Genomic DNA, 20,648 nt, shown 5'->3' on the forward strand with positions numbered 1-20,648 from the left:
GGCTTATACACTTGATGGTGGAGTGTCTTGCTGAACAAAGAGATCTTGGTTGTAGGTTCAAAGTTCTTTTGAAAGTTGGCTCGTAGGTAGACAGGGTGGTGAAGAAAGCATTTGGTATGCTTGCCTTTATTGGTCAGTGCATTGAGTATAGGAGTTGGGAGGTCATGTTGTGGCTGTACAGGACATTGGTTAGACTACTTTTAGAATCCTGCATTCAACTATGGTCTCCCTGCTACAGGAAACATGTTGTTAAACTTGAAAGGGTTCAGAAAAGATTTACAAAGATGTTGCCAGGATTGGTGGGTTTGAAGTAAAGGGAAAGGCTGAGTAGACTGGGGCTATTTTCAGCATCTGAGGTGAAGGGGTGACCTTATAGCGGTTTGAGGGGCATGGATAGAGCATATAGCCAAGATCTCTTTCCCAATGTAGGGGAATCCAAAACTCGAGGGCATAGGTTTAAGGTGAGAGGGGAAAACTTTAGAAGTGACCTAAGGCGCAACCTTTTCACTCAGGATGGTACGTGTATGGAATGGGCTGCCAGAGGAAATCAGATGTACAGCACGGAAACAGACCCTTCAGTCCAACTCGTCCATGCTGACCAGATATCTCAACGCAATCTAGTCCCACCTGCCAGCATCCAGCCCTTATCCCTCCAAACCCTTCCTATTTATATACCCATCCAGACGCCTTTTAAATGTTGCAATTGTACTAGCCTCCACCATTTCCTCTGGCAGCTCATTCCATACATGCGCTACCCTCTGCATGAAAACATTGCCCCTTAGGTCTCAAACACGCTGGGGTGTTTTTCCCTGGAGTGTTGGAGGCTGAGGGGTGACCTTATAGAGGTTTATGAAATCATGAGGGCATGGATAGGGTAAATAGACTAGGTCTTTTCCCTGGGGTCAGGGAGTACAGAACTAGAGGGCATAAGTGTAGGGTGAGAGGGGAAAGCTATAAAAGAGACCTACGGGGCAACATTTTCAAGCAGAGGGTGGTACGTGTATGGAATGAGCTGCCAGAGGAAGTGGTGGAGGCTGGTACAATTGCAACATTTTAAAAGGCATCTAGATGGTATATGAATAGGAAGGGTTTTTGAGGGATATGGGCTGGGTGCTGTCAGGTGGGACTAGATTGGGTTGGGATATCTGGTCGGTATGGACGGGTTGGACCGAAGGGTCTGTTTCCATGCTGTACGTCTCTTTGACTCTGTTATGGTATTTTATTCCAGATTTATTTATTTATTAAATCACATGCTTAAATCCCAAATTTTGTGCATTTGAACTCCGTTCTCTGGAGTCTTAGTTTTGCTGTATGGTTTATTAGTCCAATATCAGTACCACTGTGTAACCATTCAGGAAGAGATATTGGTGAGGCAAGAGCAAAGAAGTTGCCACTTAGTGGATTCATTTAATTGCATGTATGAAGCGTATTTCTCTTTTCATTCAGATGCTTAATGTATATTTTGGTTGCAATGCTTTGACTTTCAATAAATATTCACCAATACAGAGATGCAAGAACTTACATACTAATCGTCAGAAACCACATGAGGATTTCGCAACTCCAAAGATTTTGTATGGTTGAAAATTTTATGATCTGGTTTATTAAAAGTCTGAAAAAAACTGAAAAGAATGCTTGCACCCATTGCAGTTATAACTTGAGTAATTATAGCATTGTTACTGTTCTTCATAGAATTGATTTTCTTTTTGATTTCAGATTTTTGAAAATAAAGGTGCTATGATGGGATGTTCAAACCCACACCCACACTGTCAGGTGAGCTTGTTACACTTTGGCATCTTGCAAGGTGCACAGTTACCTTCTGTTTATACTTCATTTATTAGGATTATGAAATGAGTTAAACCTATTCTATTCCACAAGTTGTTAGAAGAATATAGCATACTCTATTTTGTGTAAAGAAATCTAGATTTAAACCAGTTTTCCTTTTCAATGTAGGGGTATTTCTGAGGGAGTTCAGTGCTCTAATTTATTGTTGAGAGTATGGTGCTGGAAAAGCACAGCAAGGTCAGGCAGCATCCGAGGCGCAGAAGAATCAACGTTTCGGGCAAAAGCCTTTCATCAGGAATGACACTCTTGACTCTGATCTCCAGTACCTGCAGTCCTCACTTTTTAGCTCTAATTTATTGTGCTGTCTGTAGTGTGTGAACCTGTACCCCTTTGGATTTATTTTTGATCTTGAGATACAGGCAATCCTAGAAAGGCTGGAATTATTGAGATCTCTGGTTATGTTGAGAAGGCAGTTTTGATGGTGAAAAATCTCCATGAACCACCACAGTCCATTTTCCCACAATGGTGTTCCATTGAGAGTTCTGTGATTCTTCTTCACTGACATTTGGAGGTGATGGCTTAATGGTCTTATTACTGGACTGTTAATCCAGTGACCCAGATAATTTTCTTGGAACCCAGGTTCAAATCCTGCCACAGCAGAAGGTGGAATTTGAGTTCAATTTTTAAAAAAAATCTGAATTAAGAGTCAAATGATGACCATGAATCTATTGATTGTGCTGACAATTGACAATCTGGTTCACTAAAGTCCTTTAGGGAATGCAACTGGCCTCCTTACCTGGTCTGGCCTACATGTGACTCCAGCAATGTGTTGACTCTTTAAATGCCCTCTAAGCAATCAGGGATGGGCAATAAATGCTGCCTAGCCAGTTTTGCTCTCATCCTGTGAATGAATAAAGAAAAAAAAACAGTGGAGGAATAACGATCGGCATCCAAGTCATATGTTGCCTTAACTCGAAGAGGAACATGGAGGTGATAGTGTTCCCAGCACTGTTGATGGGCAAAGGTTGTCACCCCGTCTCATACATTTACATCAAGACTCACTTTTCTGCTAAGGTGGATATAAAAGAACCCATGGCACTATTTAGAAGAAATAGATGCATTCATTGCCACTCCTGAGGATGTTACCATTAACTGTATAAGTCCTGCTAAGATATGCTTTCCCAAAATGCAACACCTCACATTTATCTAAATTAAACTCCATTTGCCACTCCTTAGCCCATTGTCCCATTTGATCAAGATCCAATTGCACTCTGAGGTAACCTTCTTCACTGTCCAGTACACCTCCAATTTTGGTGTCATCTGCAAACTTACTAATTAGCCCTCCTATGTTCGCATCCAAATCATTTATATAAATGATGAAAAGTCGTGGACCCAGCACCGATCCTTGTGGCACACCACTGGACACAGGCCTCCAGTCTGAAAAACAACCCTTCATCACCACCCTCTATCTTCTAACTTTTGAGCCTGTTCTGTATCCAAATGGCAAGTTCTCCCTGTAGTCCATGAGATCTAACCTTGCTAAGCAGTCTCCCATGGGGAACCTTATATCTTGAGTAATAGACCATGTGTGAGAGATTGCAACAATTTTCAACCAGCAGTGCCAAGTGACCTCCTCTGGTAGTCCCCGGCATCTCAGGCAGTCTTTAGTCAATTTAGTTCGGCTCCATGTGCTATGAAGAAATGGCTAAACATGCTGGCTACTGCAAAGGCTGTCGGCCTTAGATAACATTAGGTGGAACAGTGGCACAATGGTTAGCACTGCTGCCTCACAGCGCCAGAGACCCGGGTTCAATTCCCGCCTCAGGCGATTAACTGTGTGGAGTTTGCATATTCTCCCCATATCTGCGTGGGTTTCCTCCCAGAGTCCACAAAATGTGCAGGTTAGGTGAATTGGCCATGCTAAATTGCCCGTAGTGTTAGGTGAAGGGATAAATGGGGAATGGGGTCTGGGTGGGTTGCGCTTTGGCGGGTCGGTGTGGACTTGTTGGGCTGAAGTTCCTGTTTCCACACTGTAAGTAATCTAATCTAATCTAAAACATTCTAACAACAGCACTGAAGACCTATTCACTGGAATTTGCCCTGCCTGTAGCCAAGCTGTTCCACTGCAGCTACAAACACTATCATCTTACCCGACAATGTCAGATCTGATTCAGATCCGATTCCCTAGTGTAGAAACAGGCCCTTCGGCCCAACAGGTCCACACCAACCCTCCGAAAAGCAGCCCACCCAGACCTATTCCCCTAACACTCCGGGCAATTTAGCATGGCTAATTTACCTAACTTGCACACCTTTGACTGTGGGAGGAAACTGGAGCACCCGGAGGAAACCCACGCAGACACGAGGAGAATGTGCAACTCCACACAGTCGCCTGAGGTGGGAATTGAACCTGGATCCCTGGCTCTGTGAGGCAGCAGTGTTAACCACTGAGTCACTGTGTCGCAACAGTAATGTCCTGTATACAAAAGAGCAGAACAAAATCAATCTGACAATTATCTCTCCATCAGTCTGCTCTTGATCAACAGTAATGTGATAGAAGGTAGCACCTGCTTAACAATAATCTGCTCAATTGCATTTGTTTGGGATCTGCCAAGGCCAGTCAGTTTCAAAACTCATTATAGGTCAAACACTGACCTCAGAATCTCAGATCAGAGGAGTGATGTGTGATATTTGTTTGTGTGGGCTAAAAACAGTGAGGGACAGGAGCTCAGACACCAAACAGTAGTGGTGGTGTGGTACATGACATAAATCAGGAGATGAGAGACGCTTGTAGTGTGTGCAACTCTGTAATCATGGGTGACATAAATCAGCATCTGCATTAAACTAAATGGAAAGGCAGGTTATGAGAAGGATACATACAGTTTGCGGAGAGCTATTGATAGGGTAAGGAAGTGGGCAAAATAGTTCGCAGATCAAGTATAATGTGGGGAAATGCAAAGTTGTTCATTTTGGGAGAACAAAAAAACATATTATTAAAATGGAGAAAAACTGCAGAAAGCTACAACAGAAAGAGGCTAGGTGGTACTTGTGCACAAAATACAGAAAGGTAGCGCATAGGTGCAGCAGGTAATCCGCAAGGCGAATGGAATGTTGGCCTTTATTTCAAAGGGGTTGGAGTATAAGAGTAGGGAATTCTTACTGCAACTGCTGCTGAGACCACACCTGTGAGCAGTTTAGGGAAAAATAGCATTTCATTAGAGGCAGTTCAGATATAGTCAACTAGGTTGATCTCTGGTATGGAGAGATTTTCTTATGACCAAAGGCTAAACAGGTTGGGACTCTTTTCTCACTTGGAGTTTAGAAGAATGAAAGGTGATCTCATTGAAACATATAGGATTCTTAAGTGGGCTTGACAGGTAAATGCTGAAAAGATGCTCCCCCTCACGGGAGAGTCTGTGACCAGAGGGCGTAGTCTCAGGATGAAGTGGTGTTAATGTAAGACTAAGATGAGGAGGAATTTCTTCTGAGTGTTGAGCCTTCGGAATCCTTGCCACCACGAGCTGTAGTGACAGTGTCCTTTTGGCTGAAGTAGATAGTTGATCAGTAATGGAATCAAGGATTATGGGAAAGAGCGGGAAAGTGGACAGAAAGTGGACATAAAGGATTAGTCATGTTTCTATTGAATGGCGAAGCAGGCTCGAGAGGCTGAATGGGCTACTTCTGTTCCTATTTGTTCTGGATATCGACTCCAGAAACTATTGAACACTAACAATATTGAGGATCAGTATCTGGGGTGTCTTAGGAAAAGTTTTCTACAGCAGTATATTGAAGAACCAACTAGAGGTCTGGCTATTTCAGATTTAGGAGTTTTGTTTAGAATTGTGTAACTTCAATAGTTTAGAATACATTATGCTTGAAAGTGTTGTCGTTAAGTTTGAAGCAAGAGTGTTTAATTTGTGGATGTACATTTGCTCGCTGAGCTGGAAGGTTCGTTTTCAGAAATTTTGTCACCATGCCAGGTGACATCATCAGTGAGCCTCCGGTGAAGCACTGGTGTTATGGCCCACTTTTTATTTGTGTTTAGGTCCACATACAAAGAAGGCCATACCACCAGTGCTTCACCGGAGGCTCAGTGATGATGTTACCTCGCATGGTGACGAAATGTCTGAAAGCGAACCTTCCAGATCCACGAGCAAACTTACATCCAGAACCTCAACCTGAGTGACAAATCTTCTCAAAACTCACTAGTGTTTAATTTGAATTATGTAAATTATGAAAACGTCGCACAAATGGCTGAGCTGGATCATGATAAAACTTTATCAGACATGTATGTAGATGATAGATAATCTTTTAAGAAGACCTTGCTTTAATCATCAGCTGCATCGTCAATGACCTTCCCTTCTTAGGGTAGGAAGGCAGGTGCTCATGAATGATTGTACAGTTTAGTATCTGAGGAGGCCTGTCCCAATACAGCAAGACCTGGGCAATGTCCAGGCTTAGGCTGACAAATCGCAAGTAATGCTCATGTTGCAAAGTGCCAGGCAATGACTGTCTCCAACAAGAGAGAATCTAGCCACCAACCCTTGACACAAAATGGCATTAGTATCACTGAGTCACCTGCAATGAATATTCTGCAGATTCCGTTAAACAGAAATGAAACTGGAATGTCATGTGACTACTGCAGCAGATTAAAAGCTGGAAATCCTGCATGGTTAACTCCCCTCCTATCTCTCCAAAACCTGTTCACCATCGACAAGATGCATGTCATGAGTTTAATAGAATCCCCAGTTAACTGATTAGTGTACCTACAACAATATATAAGAAGCTTGACAACATCCAGGACAAAGTAGTCCACTTGATTAGTGCCACATCCACAAAAATTCAACCTCCTCACTACTGGCTCACAGTAGCAGATGTGTGTACTTCTCCAAGGTACACTGCAGAAATTCACCAAAGCTCTTTAGATAGCTCCCTCCAAACCTGCAACCACTACCTTCTTTCGATTAGATTAGATTAGATTAGATTACTTACAATGTGGAAACAGGCCCTTCGGCCCAACAAGTCCACACCGACTCGCCGAAGCGCAACCCACCCAGACCCACTCCCCCACATTTTACCCCTTCACCTAAGACTACAGGCAATTTTGCATGGCCAGTTCACCTCAGCTGCACATTTTGGACTGTGGGAGGAAACCGGAGCACCCAGAGGAAACCCATGCAGACACTGGGAGAATGTGCAAACTCCACACAGTCAATCGCCTGAGGTGGGAATTGAACCCGCGTTTCTGGCGCTGTGAGGCAACAATGCTCACATCTTCTAGAAGAACAGGGCAGCAGAATACCACCACTTGCAAATTTCCCCCGACCCACTCCCCATCCTGACCTGGAAATATATCGCTGTACCTTCAGTGCCACTATGTCAAAATCCTGGAACTCTGTCTTTTAACAGCACTGTTGGTGTACCTAGACCAGATGGACTGCAGAGGTTTAAAAAGGGAGTTCACTGCCACTTTCTCAAGGGAAACTAGGAACAGGCAATAAGTTCTGTTCCAACCAGTGACATCCACATCCCGTTAATAAATTTATTTTAAAAACTGCTCTTTCTACTTTCATTCTTATACTGTAAATTTTTAGACTTCAAGTGATTTCTTATTGTCCATCGTTTTTCAGGAACCAAGATTTGTGCTTATTGTTTAATGCCTGCGAGCCCCTGTTGTAATTATAGTTATTTTTGGGATGTATCAAGGGACATTGCAGAGTGAAAAATCACTTGTCCTAATTATATTAGGACATTTCAAATGAATGTAAATTGCTAAACTTCAGTATGAACTCCTCAGTAGGACAAGAGGGTACTATGGGTCAGCATGATGTACTTTCATCTCAGGAATCCATCTTACACTGATAAGAAATCCCCTTTGCAGGAGTAGCAATCCTACCTGAAATTGCCTTGGTGGCTTTAACAAGTGGGTTTTGGCCTACAGTCCAAAGGCCGTAAAAATCATGGTGCTGGAAATTAAAGAGCACTTGCTCTCTGTTTAGCTTTTTAAAATACATTTACAGTGCATCTTAAGACCAATGTTCAGAGCTCTTTCTTATTCCTGCCTATCTAGTCACTGGGGGTGATTAATGTTCCAGCAGAGCTTGGGAATTAGATTGGGGACTTGCTGATCTAAACCAGGCAACATCTTTAATCACTTGCCATTGGTGAAGTTGTAGAAAACATGACCCTGTTTTTAATTGGTGCCTGACCCAAGAGTGCTTGACGTTGAGAACGAATATATGTTGACATCTTTGAGTGTTTACCAGATGTTAATTAATTTTTTGCAAGAGAGATAATTGTAAGCATATTTTAAGGAAAATCTAGGTGCATAGATTTTGGAGAGAAAACTTGTTCATGTAGTATCTAAGCAGAATTAGCTGTGGGGCCAGAACCCGCATGACATTAGTTAAAGATGTCAATGAAGAAAGCTGCTTCAGCCACACTGTTTATAGCCTGCAGGGCTGATTGATGTATACCTGTGTCGCCTTGCTGCCAACACTATTACATGAACACAGCATTTGACTGTAACATTTCCGAATGAAACAGTAAATCGGTGCAAGTTCAGTTTTCTACAGCTGTGATCTGATGAGTACTTAACAAGTACTTAACTACCATTTCTTTATTATTCACAGCAGCCTTACCTTCATCCATTCTTAATGGATCCACGTCTCTCTTTTTCACTCTATCTCAATGTATTTTTTAGCAACAAGTTTTATTTATAAATACTAGTAAACGTAAGGTCGCCATAGTCCTACTGGGCCATTGGACTGCTCTCTCATTAGAGAGAGAGTGATAACTGGTGATGGTTTTACCAGAGGGTCACCATGCCTCAAGTGAGAGGTAAGGTTTAGAAGGAGAGCCCTTCATGGTAAACTCAGCAGGCATGGGAATTGAACCAATTTTTAAAATTTAAACTGTCCTACATTAGATTACTTACAGTGTAGAAATAGGCCCTTCGGCCCAACAAGTTCACACCGACCCTTCGAAGAGCAACCCACCCAGACCCCTGCGTTTATCCCTTCACCTAACACTGCGGGCAATTTAGCATGGCCAATTCACCTAACCTGCACATCGTTGGACTGTGGGAGGAAACCGGAGCACCCGGAGGAAACCCACGCAGACACTGGGAGAACGTGCAAACTCCACACACAGTTGCCCGAGGCAGGAATTGAACCTGGGTCTCTGGTGCTGTGAGGCAGGAGTGCTAACCACTGTGCTGTTCATCAATGCTGTTTATCACTGCAATGTAAACCAGGCATCCAGCCAACTTGTATTTATGATTTAAAATGTTCTGTGCACTTCACCAAAGTGTCATGAATTTCCTTAAAAGTATCATAAGGAAATATTAGGGCCAGTGATCAAATCCTTGTCCAAAATGATAGAATAGTTGTAGCTAATTAGAAAGATTTAGGGAGCGAGATCAAGAGCTTACGGTTGAGATATGGACATCAACAGAAGAACAAAGGATGTTTAAGGATGCAGGGGAGACGAGAATTAAAGGAATTCTGAATTTATGAAGGGTTGCAGGATTTGAGAATATTCAAGGTGGGGTGGAGAATCTTGTAGATACGTAAACACCACCAGGGGTAAGGACTGGCAGGTAATGAGCATGTAAGTGATAGCTAATGGGACTTGCTGACAGTTGTGTAACAGCTGACACACTTTGAATGAGATGAAATGTTTGGAGCTTGGATGTTGAGAGATTGGCTTGGAGAGCTTTGGAATAATTGAATTTAAAAGTTATAAGTATATGTATGAGCTGCAGATGTGCTGTGGAGGGCAAAAGTATAAATTATCTGCTCAGGATCAAATAAAATCCCAGAACAACTAATGAACTTTATACAGTCAGAGAATTCTGGAAGCAGACCCTTCAATCCAACTTGTCCATTGTTAATGAAGTTTCCCAAACTGAATTAGACCCACTTGCCTGTATCCCTCTTAAACCTTTCCTATTCATGTACCTATCTTCGAAATGTCTTTTAAATGTTCTAATTGTACCTGCATCTACCACTTCCTCTGGCAGTTCATTCCACATACGAATCAACTTGTGCGTGAAAAAAAACTGCTCCTCAGGTCCCTTTTCAGTCTTTCTTCTCTCACCTTAAAAATATGCCCCCTAATTTTGAACTTCCCCACTCTAGGGGAAAAGACATTTACTATTTGCCTTATCTATATCACTTGTGATTTTATAAACTTTCATATTGTGCGTGAATTTTCTCCGTGTTCATTTTCTGTGAGTGATGCTAGAGGATTTGAATATTACGTATGGCAATGTGTAAGATACAAAGCTCATCCTGTTAATATCTCTGGCTGTCTGATTATAACTTCAGTACAATCTCCAGATTTCACCTTAAGTTGTTAGGAGATGCAGCCCCTTAATGTACTGAGTTACCTGGGATGGGTAACCTACTTCAGTTGCAATGATAGATTTTATTTTTGATTACAGTTATGCCAAACTGTACCCTACCCCTGCTTATTCCTGTCAAAATGTTGGTCAACTTTTTTAATTGCAGCCTCAGTTCTTGAATGCTCAGGAACATAGGATCATGGGTGGGGCCACTCACCACCTTGATCATTGTAAATCAGGGACCTCAGTGCCATTCTACAACCCATTCCCCCCCACCCCCACCCCCCAAATTGTGGCTTGATGTCTAGAAATGAATTGATCTCTATCTCAAAACATTTTAATGACTGAGTTTCGACAGCCCTCAGAGGTAGAGAATTCCAAAGATTCGCCACTTGCTAAGTGAGGGGCAGCTTTTTCACACAGATAGTGGTATGTATGTATGTGGGATGAGCTGCCAGAGGAAGTTGTAGATGCAGGTACAGTTATAACATTCAAAGACATTTGGACAGGTACATGAGCAGGAAGGCTTAATGGGATCTGGGCCAAATGGGACTAATTTAGAATGGGAAACCTGGTCTATCTGTGAAAATATTCCTCTTCATTTCATCCTTGATAACTTGCTCCTTATTCCTGTTTCTACTGGTTCTAATTCCCACAGTCAGGGAAACATCCTTTCTGCTCCATCGTGTTTGTTCCTTTTTAAGTAGTTTCTGAGATCACCTCTCATTTTTCTAAATTCCCGAGCATTCTGGCCCACTCTCTTCAATCCCTCCTCAAAGGAAAGTACTGCCGTCTCCAGAATTAGTCTAGTGAACCTTAGTTGACCTCCTAGTCACTCAATCCTGTCATGATCTGGTTTGCTTTAGCACAGTCATCTACTCCTGGACCTATAATCACATTGTATGGATTGCTTTCACTACAGCTGACAAAATATCTTCCACTCTTAGCTCTTCTTATCACTTATTCAGCTGTTTTCTTCTGTCTTGCCTTGGTATCCATGATCTCCTTGTTTACCTATCTCTTTCTTTTCTCTCTATCTGTGTACCTCTACCTAACTGTCCACATGCTCTATCCCTCCCCTTCCAAATTTCTCATCAGTATATATCATTTTTTCCCTAGTTCCTGACAGTTCTGATGAAGGGTCACTGGACTCAAAATGTTAACTCTGCAGTCTTCCCATGAATGCTACCAGACCTGCTGAGTTTCATCAGCAATTTACATTTTTGTTTAATCTTCCTTTATGTACAGTTTGTAGTTTAAACACCAGGTGGCAGTATGATCCCATTGCTCGTAGGCATACTGGAAAGGGAGGAGTGATTTTCCATTTAAGAAATTACTGTTCTCTGTAAATATTGTGCACTGCATATTGACTGTTTACTTTAGAAATGGTGAGAAAAACAATAATAGAATAGTAACCATACAATAGCAACATTTAGACAGGCACATGAACACGCAGTAGATAGAGTGATATGGATCAGGTGCAGACAGTGGGATTAGCTTAAAATAGCATTACAGTCGGTATTCACATGGTAAGCGAAAGGGCCTGTTCCTGTGCTGCACCAAAGTTTATTGTATTCCAAAAGCATCTTGGAGAAACATAAGTGCAACATAAAGATGTAGAACAGGATAAGCGAATGTAGAATTTCTGAACAGAAATATTGTGTAAGTTTATGTGTATTTGGTAGTCCCTTGGAGCATGCTTGCTTGTGGGAAGAACTTGCACATGGAATCATTAATGTGTTAAAGCTGCTGTGTTGCAGCTATCAGATGGTTTTAGATAACCAGGAGACATTTGTGATTTTACTGCCTGCTATAGGCATGTGAGAAGGATTTACAGATTGTCACCTCGCAGATTAATTGTCAATGTCCAAATTCATTAAGTCTTTGAGGTGGGACCCAGAAGTGGGAATGCTACTACTGCAACATAGTATCTGCCCTACCATGCAAATATTTCCATTAAAAGTGAGCAAGCCGTAAGGTAAACTTGATTGTAGGAAATCATTTAATTGTATCTAATACTAGGAGGATTGCATTTAAGTTGAGGGGCAAGTTCAAGGAGATGTGAGGGGCAAGTTTTTACGGAAAGTGGTAGGAATCTGGAAGGTGCTGCTAGGGGCATTTCAGGGACTTTTAGGTAAGCACATGAATATGCAAGGAATGGAGAGATATGGGCGAATGACAGGCAGAAGGGATTAGTTTAATTTGGCGTCATGGTCACCACGACATCGTGGGCTGAAGGACCTGTTCATGTGCTGTACAGTTCTATGTTCTAATTACTTACCAGAAATGGGTTTCTGCAATTCAAAACAATAAATGAACAAAATAGTCTGTATTCTACTTAAGGATGAAATAAATTAAGTTCACGTATACATAAGTTCACGTATGTTTATTATCTACGCAAGAAATACAGTAGTTCAAAGACAAAGTCTCAGACCATCAGTTCCAAACAACTTGAATTTGACAATAAATGTATTTTTGCTACATATTGGGTAGAGTTTTATAATCCTTGGTGAGCAGGGTTGGGGTAATTAATAATAAGCACCTTTACAGAGGCCACAAGGGAGAGACAATAAATTTTGATCTTGCTAATGACGTCCATATCCCATAAATAAATAAAAATAAATTTAAAAATATGGATGCCTTTTATATTTTAAAGAGGAATGATTGGTGATTTTATTCACACACCAGAGGGAGCCTGTGTGATATATCTGTTAGTAATTGTTGACTGAAAATATCTACACTCAAACTTCTGTTGGAATTCCCATTATCTGTAGCCACTTACAACTACAAAAAGGAGTTCCTGTGAACTTCAAATTCTATGGGCAGACCAGGTAATGACAATGATACATCCTCCTGGCAAGGGAACCCAGATCATGGAAACTCAAATGTTAAAATTAGAAACAAGTGGAATAAGAGCAAATACCAAAATAATTAGCTTAGCGTAAAAGGTTCTGAGAGTGTGGAATGTCCTTTTAGAAACCAAAGATGCAGAATCATTTGGATGTGGGTAAAAAGGGATATAATGCCCTTACAGTGTAGTCATCTGCATTCATATTGCAGATGGAACATAGATGAAGCTCATAGGCACTTCAGAAATATGGCGAAAATAGACCTCAAGCCCGGGAATGCAAAGTTAGATGGGGGCAACTGAAGATGTATCAGAGAAGGAAGGTGGGTGGCTTTAGACTGGAATTTCTAGAGCATGGTGTCTATCGGCTATATATTTACTAAAGAGAGGAAGGAGAAGCACAATAAAACTTACATCAAAGGTTTGGGTTATTTAGTGTTGGACTGGAGGTTGTCATGAAGATTGAGAGGAATGAGACCATGGAGATACACGGGAGCTGAAGAATACTTGGCGAAATAAAATATGTAAATGAAATATCAAACACGATACAGAACCAATTGGTGTGCTATTTAGTCTGCTCTTCAAAAAACATGGTTATTAAATATTTCCAAAGAAGGAATTTGTTCATGAACTACTTATTGAATCTCTAAACTTAATTTTGCAAGTGTACTTTCTCTTCAAAATATTACCTCAGTGTCCATTTGGCTGTAATTAACCTTTGTTATAGTTTTGTTGTTGATGCCTCAGATACCTGCCTTATGGACCTTTAGAATCATAGAATTTACAGTACAGAAGGAGGCCATTGACCTATCACATCTGTCCCAGCTCTCAAAAGAGCAACACAGTTTGATCCATTCTCCACCACTATCTCTGTAGCTCTGCAATTGCACCACTTTCAAATATATATCCAGCTCTCTTTTGAGTCCTCCTATGGAATCTGCCACCACCATTTTCCGAGACAGTACATTCCAAATCCTAAAAACTCTGAGTAAAGGGTTTCTCCTCATCTCACTCCTAGCTCTCTTGCTGATGATCTTGAAATTGTGACCCCTTGTTAGTGACACACCAGCTAGTGGAAACAGAATATTCTTGACCCTGTCAAAATTGTTCATAATTTTGAAAACGTCAATAAGACCACATCTTAATCTTCTTTGCTCCAAGGAGCATAAGCTTAATTTTTCTCATGATTTCTTTTATTCCAAATCCTGGTATCTTTCAAATAAATCTCCTCTCCAGGGCTTTAAAATCCTTCCTTAAATAAGGCGCCCAGAATTGAAGACAATACTCCAGATGTGGTCTGACTAATGATTTGTTAAGGTGTAGCATTCATTTCACTGTTTTTATACTCTATGCTTCTATTTATAAACCCAAGGATCCTATAAGCTGCCTTCATAATTGTTTCAACTTGCCTGGCCACCTTCAGAGAATTATACTTATGAATCCTAAGGCCAATCACCTTCTGAACTCCTCTCAAAGTTGAGCTTGTTTTTCTCCCACGTTTCTTGAACCAAAATGTATTACCTCACATTTATCTGCATTGAGATTCATATGTCAGATATCTGCCCATTTGGCTAACCTGTCAATGTCCCTCTGAAGTTGGTCAGCATTATTCATAATTCTCTATTCTCCCTAGTTTAGTGTCATCTGCAAATTTAGAGGTTTTGTCCTCAATATCCATCTCCAAATCTTTATACAAATCAGAGGAAAGGTCCCAACACCAATCCTTGGAGACCACCACTTTCAGTTTGTCTCCAGTCCTGGGGCTTCCAGTCCAGTTGGTCAGCGGTTAACATTGCTGCCTCAGAGGGCCGGGGCCCGGATTCAATTCTGCTGTCACGTGACTGTCTGGAGTGTGCATACTCTTGTTGTGTTTGCATTGATTTCCTCCCACAGTCTGAAGATGTGCAGGTTAGTTGCATTGACTGTACTAAATTGCTCATTGTGTCCAGGGATGTGCAGGCTTGGTGAATTAGGCATGGGAAATGCAGGCTTATAGGGATAGGGTAGCGAGGGAAAGTATGGGTGTGCTGTTCTTCGGAGAGTTGGTATGGACTTGATGGGCTGAATGCCCTGCTTCCACACTGTAGGGATTTTATGATTCTAAATGCTTATCTATACATACTCTCTGTTTCCTATCTTTGAGCCAACTTCTAAGCCGTGCTGTCAAGGACCTATCGATCCCAAACATTTCTAATTTGCTAACCAAGTTGACATGTGGCACTGTACCAAATCTTTTCTGAAAGTCCAAGTATACAACATTCACAGCACTGGTCCCATCCACTGCCTATGTTACCTCATCAAAGAATTCAGTCAAATTTGCCAGACATGACCTGTTCTTGACAAAGCCATTGACTATCATGTATTAACATATTTTTCTCTAAGTATACATATTTATGTCATCCCGTTTTATGGCCTTCATCAGTTTTTTCTTACTATTGATGTCAAGCTGACAGGTTTCCTGGGTTATCCTTTGCCCCTTTCCGAAAGTATCATGTCACATTTGCAATCCTCCAGTCCCCAGGATTAATCCTGTGATCAGAGAGTCCTGGAAAGTTTTTTCATTGGTGTGCAGCTTCTGAATTCCACATGGATCTCGAATGACATGGAATTGAGAGAACTTCATGCATCCTGCTGTGGCTGCTTTAATTTCTACGGGGTCACTGACTTGGATAAGTCCATTATATCCTGTTGGGGCCATGAGCTCCAATGCCCTTAGGTTTGGAACTGAGGTTTTACAGCTACGTGGCCCCTTCAAAGTATTCTTCTCTGACTTTGGGCATGGTTTAGTTACCTGTTCTGAAAGCTGGTCACTACCCTAACCACAGTTGTAAAAAGGTGAGTCTTCATGTTTTTCAGCTACTCCAAGACAGTCAACAAGGTATTTTACCTTTTTTTTTATTTGTTCATGGGATGAGGGTATCACTGGCTGGGCCAGCATTTATTGCCCATCTCTAATTGCACAGAGGGCAGTTGAGAGTCAATTACATTGCTGGGGTCTGGAGTCACATTTAAGCATATCAAGGATGACCGTTTCCTTCCGTAAACCAATGAATCCAATAGTGAACCAGAAAGATATTTTCCTGACAATCACCAAAGGTTTCATGGTCATCATTAAACTATTAAATCCAGATTTTTATTGGATTCAAATTCCACCATCAGCTATGGCAGAATTTGAACCCAAGTTCCCAGAACATTAGCTGAGTTCCTGGATTAAGAGTCCAGTGATATTACCACTGGCTATTGCATCTCCCTCTGGACATTGGATGGTACCCAGATGGGTTTAGGTGGCTTCATTTTTGCTCTAGGGTAAGTCTGAAATGCCAGCTTCCATTAAGATTAGTAAAGGAGCAAAGATTACCCTGCAGGTATTAACAAATAGAAATGTATTACATTCTAATGCTCTTGTTAAGAAAGTTAGTCAAGCTCCTCACCTCAAAAGTTGCAATTCTTTCCTATTGTATTTCCCTCCATGTGAAAAAGCGAATGATATTTCAACTAAATCTGTTGCTGCAGAACATCTTGGGCAACTCTTTTACAGGAATGCGGGGAAACCTGTACTCTTGGCTTCTGAAATCAAATGCAGATAGAGTGTGTGTGAGTGATGCACCTGGATATCTTCATGTTAGTGCAGACCCATAGTGCAACCTGGATATTGTCATATGTAGAAAATTACTTACTTCAAAGTCTCTGGTTTAATTTAACAGATCCACATGTAACTTTTTGGGGTTAGTGTTAAGTTACTGCAGATAGAAACTGTGGAACAGAAACTTAATCAATCAAAGTAAATAGAACAGGATGTTGAAAGAAAATACATAGCAAAAAAAAAGTGGAAGATTTGTTTTGAAATAAGTTATTTCCTTAAAGGGATGTTCTGATCTTTCTTAAGATGTATTATTTCACCCCTCTTACTGCTGTTTTAACTTACTTTATACAGATAGCGCAACTTTACATAGACAAATAGCTAAGTAGTCAATTTGGTGTCAGTTGCTTGCAGTTAATGTTTCACAAGAGATGTCAGGGTCTTGTTAGTCTCTCTTATATGCAAATCTGATTGTAAATTTACAAAATGGGAACTGAACACCATAGCTGGATTTCTGATGCTTGTAAATCATCGGTCTGTGATACCATGATTGCCAATCAGCTCTTATTTCTCTTCTGAATGCTCAATTCCTGTCTTGGTACATGCATGAGAAAAATGTAGCTTTTCAACAGTTGTGTACTTTTATGAAGGATCAAATATTGTTGGTCATTGGCCAGTTACATTTGGTCTTCAGATATGTTCACAAGCTTACATTTACAGTTTTATCTATGTTTGGTCATTTTCACCAGAATTATTTTTCTATCTTTCAGGTGTGGGCCAGTAGTTTTCTTCCCAATGAGCCAAGAATAGCTGATCAGACACAACGGGACCATTACAAAAGCCACAAAATGCCAATGCTGGTGGAATACGCCAAGTTAGAGTCTCAAAATAAGGTTTTTAATATGCTCTGCAATTCCATAGCGTTTTCTTTTATTTTGTGAGATGTGATTTTAAATGCATGTTTACTTCCCTCTATATATGTAATTAAATTGTGTAATGAGGCAGTGAAAATGAATGGAGTTTAATAAAGTCATGCCTTTCATCACAGGAAAATAGGCATCATGCTCAGTAATTTAACTGTGCTTGTAAACTGTTCTATTCACTGGACCTTTAGTGTTTGTAGGTTTCTGTCATGTTTTGCTTCAAATGTTCCCTCTCTGTATGTGTTCGTTTAAGCTGAATGTGAAATGTTGTAGTCATTTGTTTCAAGGCTTTTGTTAATATTGCATTCCATTTCCACTATTTCATAAAGATTTCAAATATCCATGCTGAAAAAATCCTGTATATTTATCTCCCCATTGTATGTGAATACATTGATTTTCCTCAAGTTGCCCTCATGACTTGGTCATGGGTCTTATGTCTTACATCAGCTTCACTACATAACTGGTTATGAAACAGTACACAGGAGAAGACTTGCACCCAGATTGAGTGGGTCTCTTGTTTCGACAGTCCTGTGAAAGCTAACCTGTACAGCTTTTCACAATTAATATTCCTCTGAGACACAGAGCTTGCTATGAGGGGACTCTGCCCTGTATTTTCCTTCATTTTCTAAAATATGCTGATTTTTAATCGGGATAATGGTTGAAGATTTAAGAAACTTTCTGATGATTAGGCCACTCATGTGTAATTCCTTCCTTCTCAAAACAAGAGAGAAACTGCTTCTATATCTTTGCCACATTGATAAATTACTTGACATTGATTTGACTCTAGCTTCCTTCATCATAAATTAGTGACTAACTGATGTAAAGTCCAGATCTTGTACCCAAGGTGCTACTTTATTACAGACCTGTGCTCAATCAGAAATAATTACTAATTGCAATGGACATGTTACTTGTGTAATTGTATCATGGTCTTCTCATTGAACCAGTTAACATGGATGTAATGCATTCATCTGATCCATTCATTTAAATTCTTTTCTACAAAGAAATTGCATAATTATGATAAATATAGAAATGTGCATGTTGTTCATGGCAGAGATCAGTTAATAGACATCATGTGAAGAACTGATAAAGTATTGGATTTGTTCAGCCTTATCTCTATGTTGTGACAGCAAAAAGCTGAAGGCAAGACAAGCTGCCTTTATTTCTGAAAAGAGCTTTTATTGTTTCAACAACAAATTAAGCAATTTATTGAAGAATGTGGTGAATTTCAATTTGTTAATAGTCTTTGGAATTGCATACCTGTATCTACTTAAGATTTGATCCTTCAGAAAGGTACAGAAAGTAACTTTCCAAAAGTGTGTAACCAAAAATACAGAACATGTACAAATGTTAGTGTTCAAATACTTTAATGTACTTTTTGTTTACTCATGAGAAATGGGAGTTGCTGGCTGGCCAGCATTTATTGCCTGTCCCTAGTTGCCCTTGAGAGGGTGGTGGGGAACTGCCTTCTTGAAACACTGTATGTGCGGTAGATTGACCCACAATACCATTAGGGAGGGAGTTCCAGGATTTTGATCCAGTGACAGTGTGGAAATGGCAATATATTTCCAAGTCAGAGTGGTGAGTGGCATGCAGGTGGTGGTGGTGATCCCATGTATCTGATGCCCTTGTCTTTCTAGATACAAATGGTCATAGGTTTGGAAGATATTAAAGATCCTGGCCCATATCTCTCCAAACCCTTCCTATTCATATACCCATCCTTGTGAAACTTGAAAGGGTTCAGAAAAGATTTACAAGGATGCTGCCAGGGTTGGAGGATTTGAGCTATGAGGAGAGGCTGAACAGGCTGGGGCTGTTTTCCCTGGAGCGTCGGAGGCTGAGGGGTGACCTTTATAGAGGTTTACAAAATTATGAGGGGTATGGAGAGGATAAATAGACAAAGTCTTTTCCCTGGGACCGGGGAGTCCAGAACTAGAGGGCATAGATTTCGGGTGAGAGGGGAAAGATATAAAGAGACCTAAGGAGCAACTTTTTTACACAGGGGGTAGTACGTGTATGGAATGAGCTGCCAGAGGATGTGGTGGAGGCTGATACAATTGCAACATTTTAAGAGGCATTTGGATGGGTATATGAATAGGAAGGGTTTGGAAGGATATGGGCCGGGTACTGGCAGGTGGGACTAGATTGGGTTGGGATATCTGGTCAGCGTGGACAAGTTGGACCGAAGGGTCTGTTTCCGTGCTGTACATCTCTACAGACCGTGATAGCAATTATCAGTGGACTGTTAATTCAGAGGCCCCGGTGATATTCTGGGGACCTGGGTTCGAATCCCACCCTGATGATGGTGAAATTTGAATTCAATAAAAATCTTGAATTAAGACTCTAATGATGACCGTGAACCCATTGTAGATTGTTGAAAAAACCCATCTGGTTCACTAATGACCTTTAGGGAAGGAAACTGCCCTCCTTATCTGATCTGGCCTTCATGCAACTCCAGACCCACATATGTCAACTCTTAACTGCAATCTGGGCAATTAGGAATGGCCATTAAATGCTGGCCCAGTCAGTGATACCCTCATCCCGTGAATTAAGGAAAAAAAAGAGGGTTGTCGAGGGAGTGTCATTAAGTATATTCCAGGTTGAAACAGACCAACTTTTAATCAGGTAAAGTGAACAATAGTTATGGGAAAAGGCAGGAAAATGGACTTGAGGATTATTAGATCAGACTCAATGGCTGAATGGCCTATTTCCGGTCCTCTGCCTTATGGTCTTAGATTTAGGGTGGAATCTTAACGGGAACTTGAAAGATGTAAATAATGGGGAGAAATCTTGGCAGTATCATGTGAGAGGTATGGTACAACCTGTCTTGATGTTGGGAGGAATGTGCTGCATCTTTCTGAGTTGGGGCGAGATTCCTGCTAGGGTAAGGTGTAAGAGATTATACCTTCTTCCTTTTCTATATTTTTGATTGTGGACTGACAAGAGGAAAGGTCTATTTTGAAAACTAAGGTCTATGGAATAGATTATGTACTTTTCAAAAGTTAACTGACGATTATTGTAAGTGGTATTTACACTGCTTTTAGTTCAAGCAGTAGGAGAAGTTATTATAGATGAGCTGGAACCAGGGGTGGGGGGGGAGATTTTGATAGGTTGCAAGTTGCTGATTGTTCTGTAGAGCGGTGACTAGCTGTTGATAATAAAGGCTTTCTGCCT

At 40.9% G+C, this 20,648-nt stretch overlaps 1 protein-coding gene across 2 annotated transcripts in view; it reads left to right on the forward strand.

Annotated features, from left to right (window-relative positions):
- Positions 1-20,648, forward strand: part of galt (galactose-1-phosphate uridylyltransferase) — a 63,905-nt gene that overhangs the window by 29,044 nt on the left and 14,213 nt on the right. For both annotated transcript variants that reach the window (XM_072573292.1, XM_072573293.1), the window contains exons 6-7: positions 1,714-1,770; positions 17,325-17,447. In XM_072573292.1, the coding sequence (XP_072429393.1) occupies positions 1,714-1,770; positions 17,325-17,447 (180 nt within the window). The remainder of the gene's footprint in view (positions 1-1,713; positions 1,771-17,324; positions 17,448-20,648) is intronic.

The sequence above is a fragment of the Chiloscyllium punctatum genome, chromosome 1, assembly GCF_047496795.1.
Source record: "Chiloscyllium punctatum isolate Juve2018m chromosome 1, sChiPun1.3, whole genome shotgun sequence".
NCBI lineage: Eukaryota > Metazoa > Chordata > Chondrichthyes > Orectolobiformes > Hemiscylliidae > Chiloscyllium > Chiloscyllium punctatum.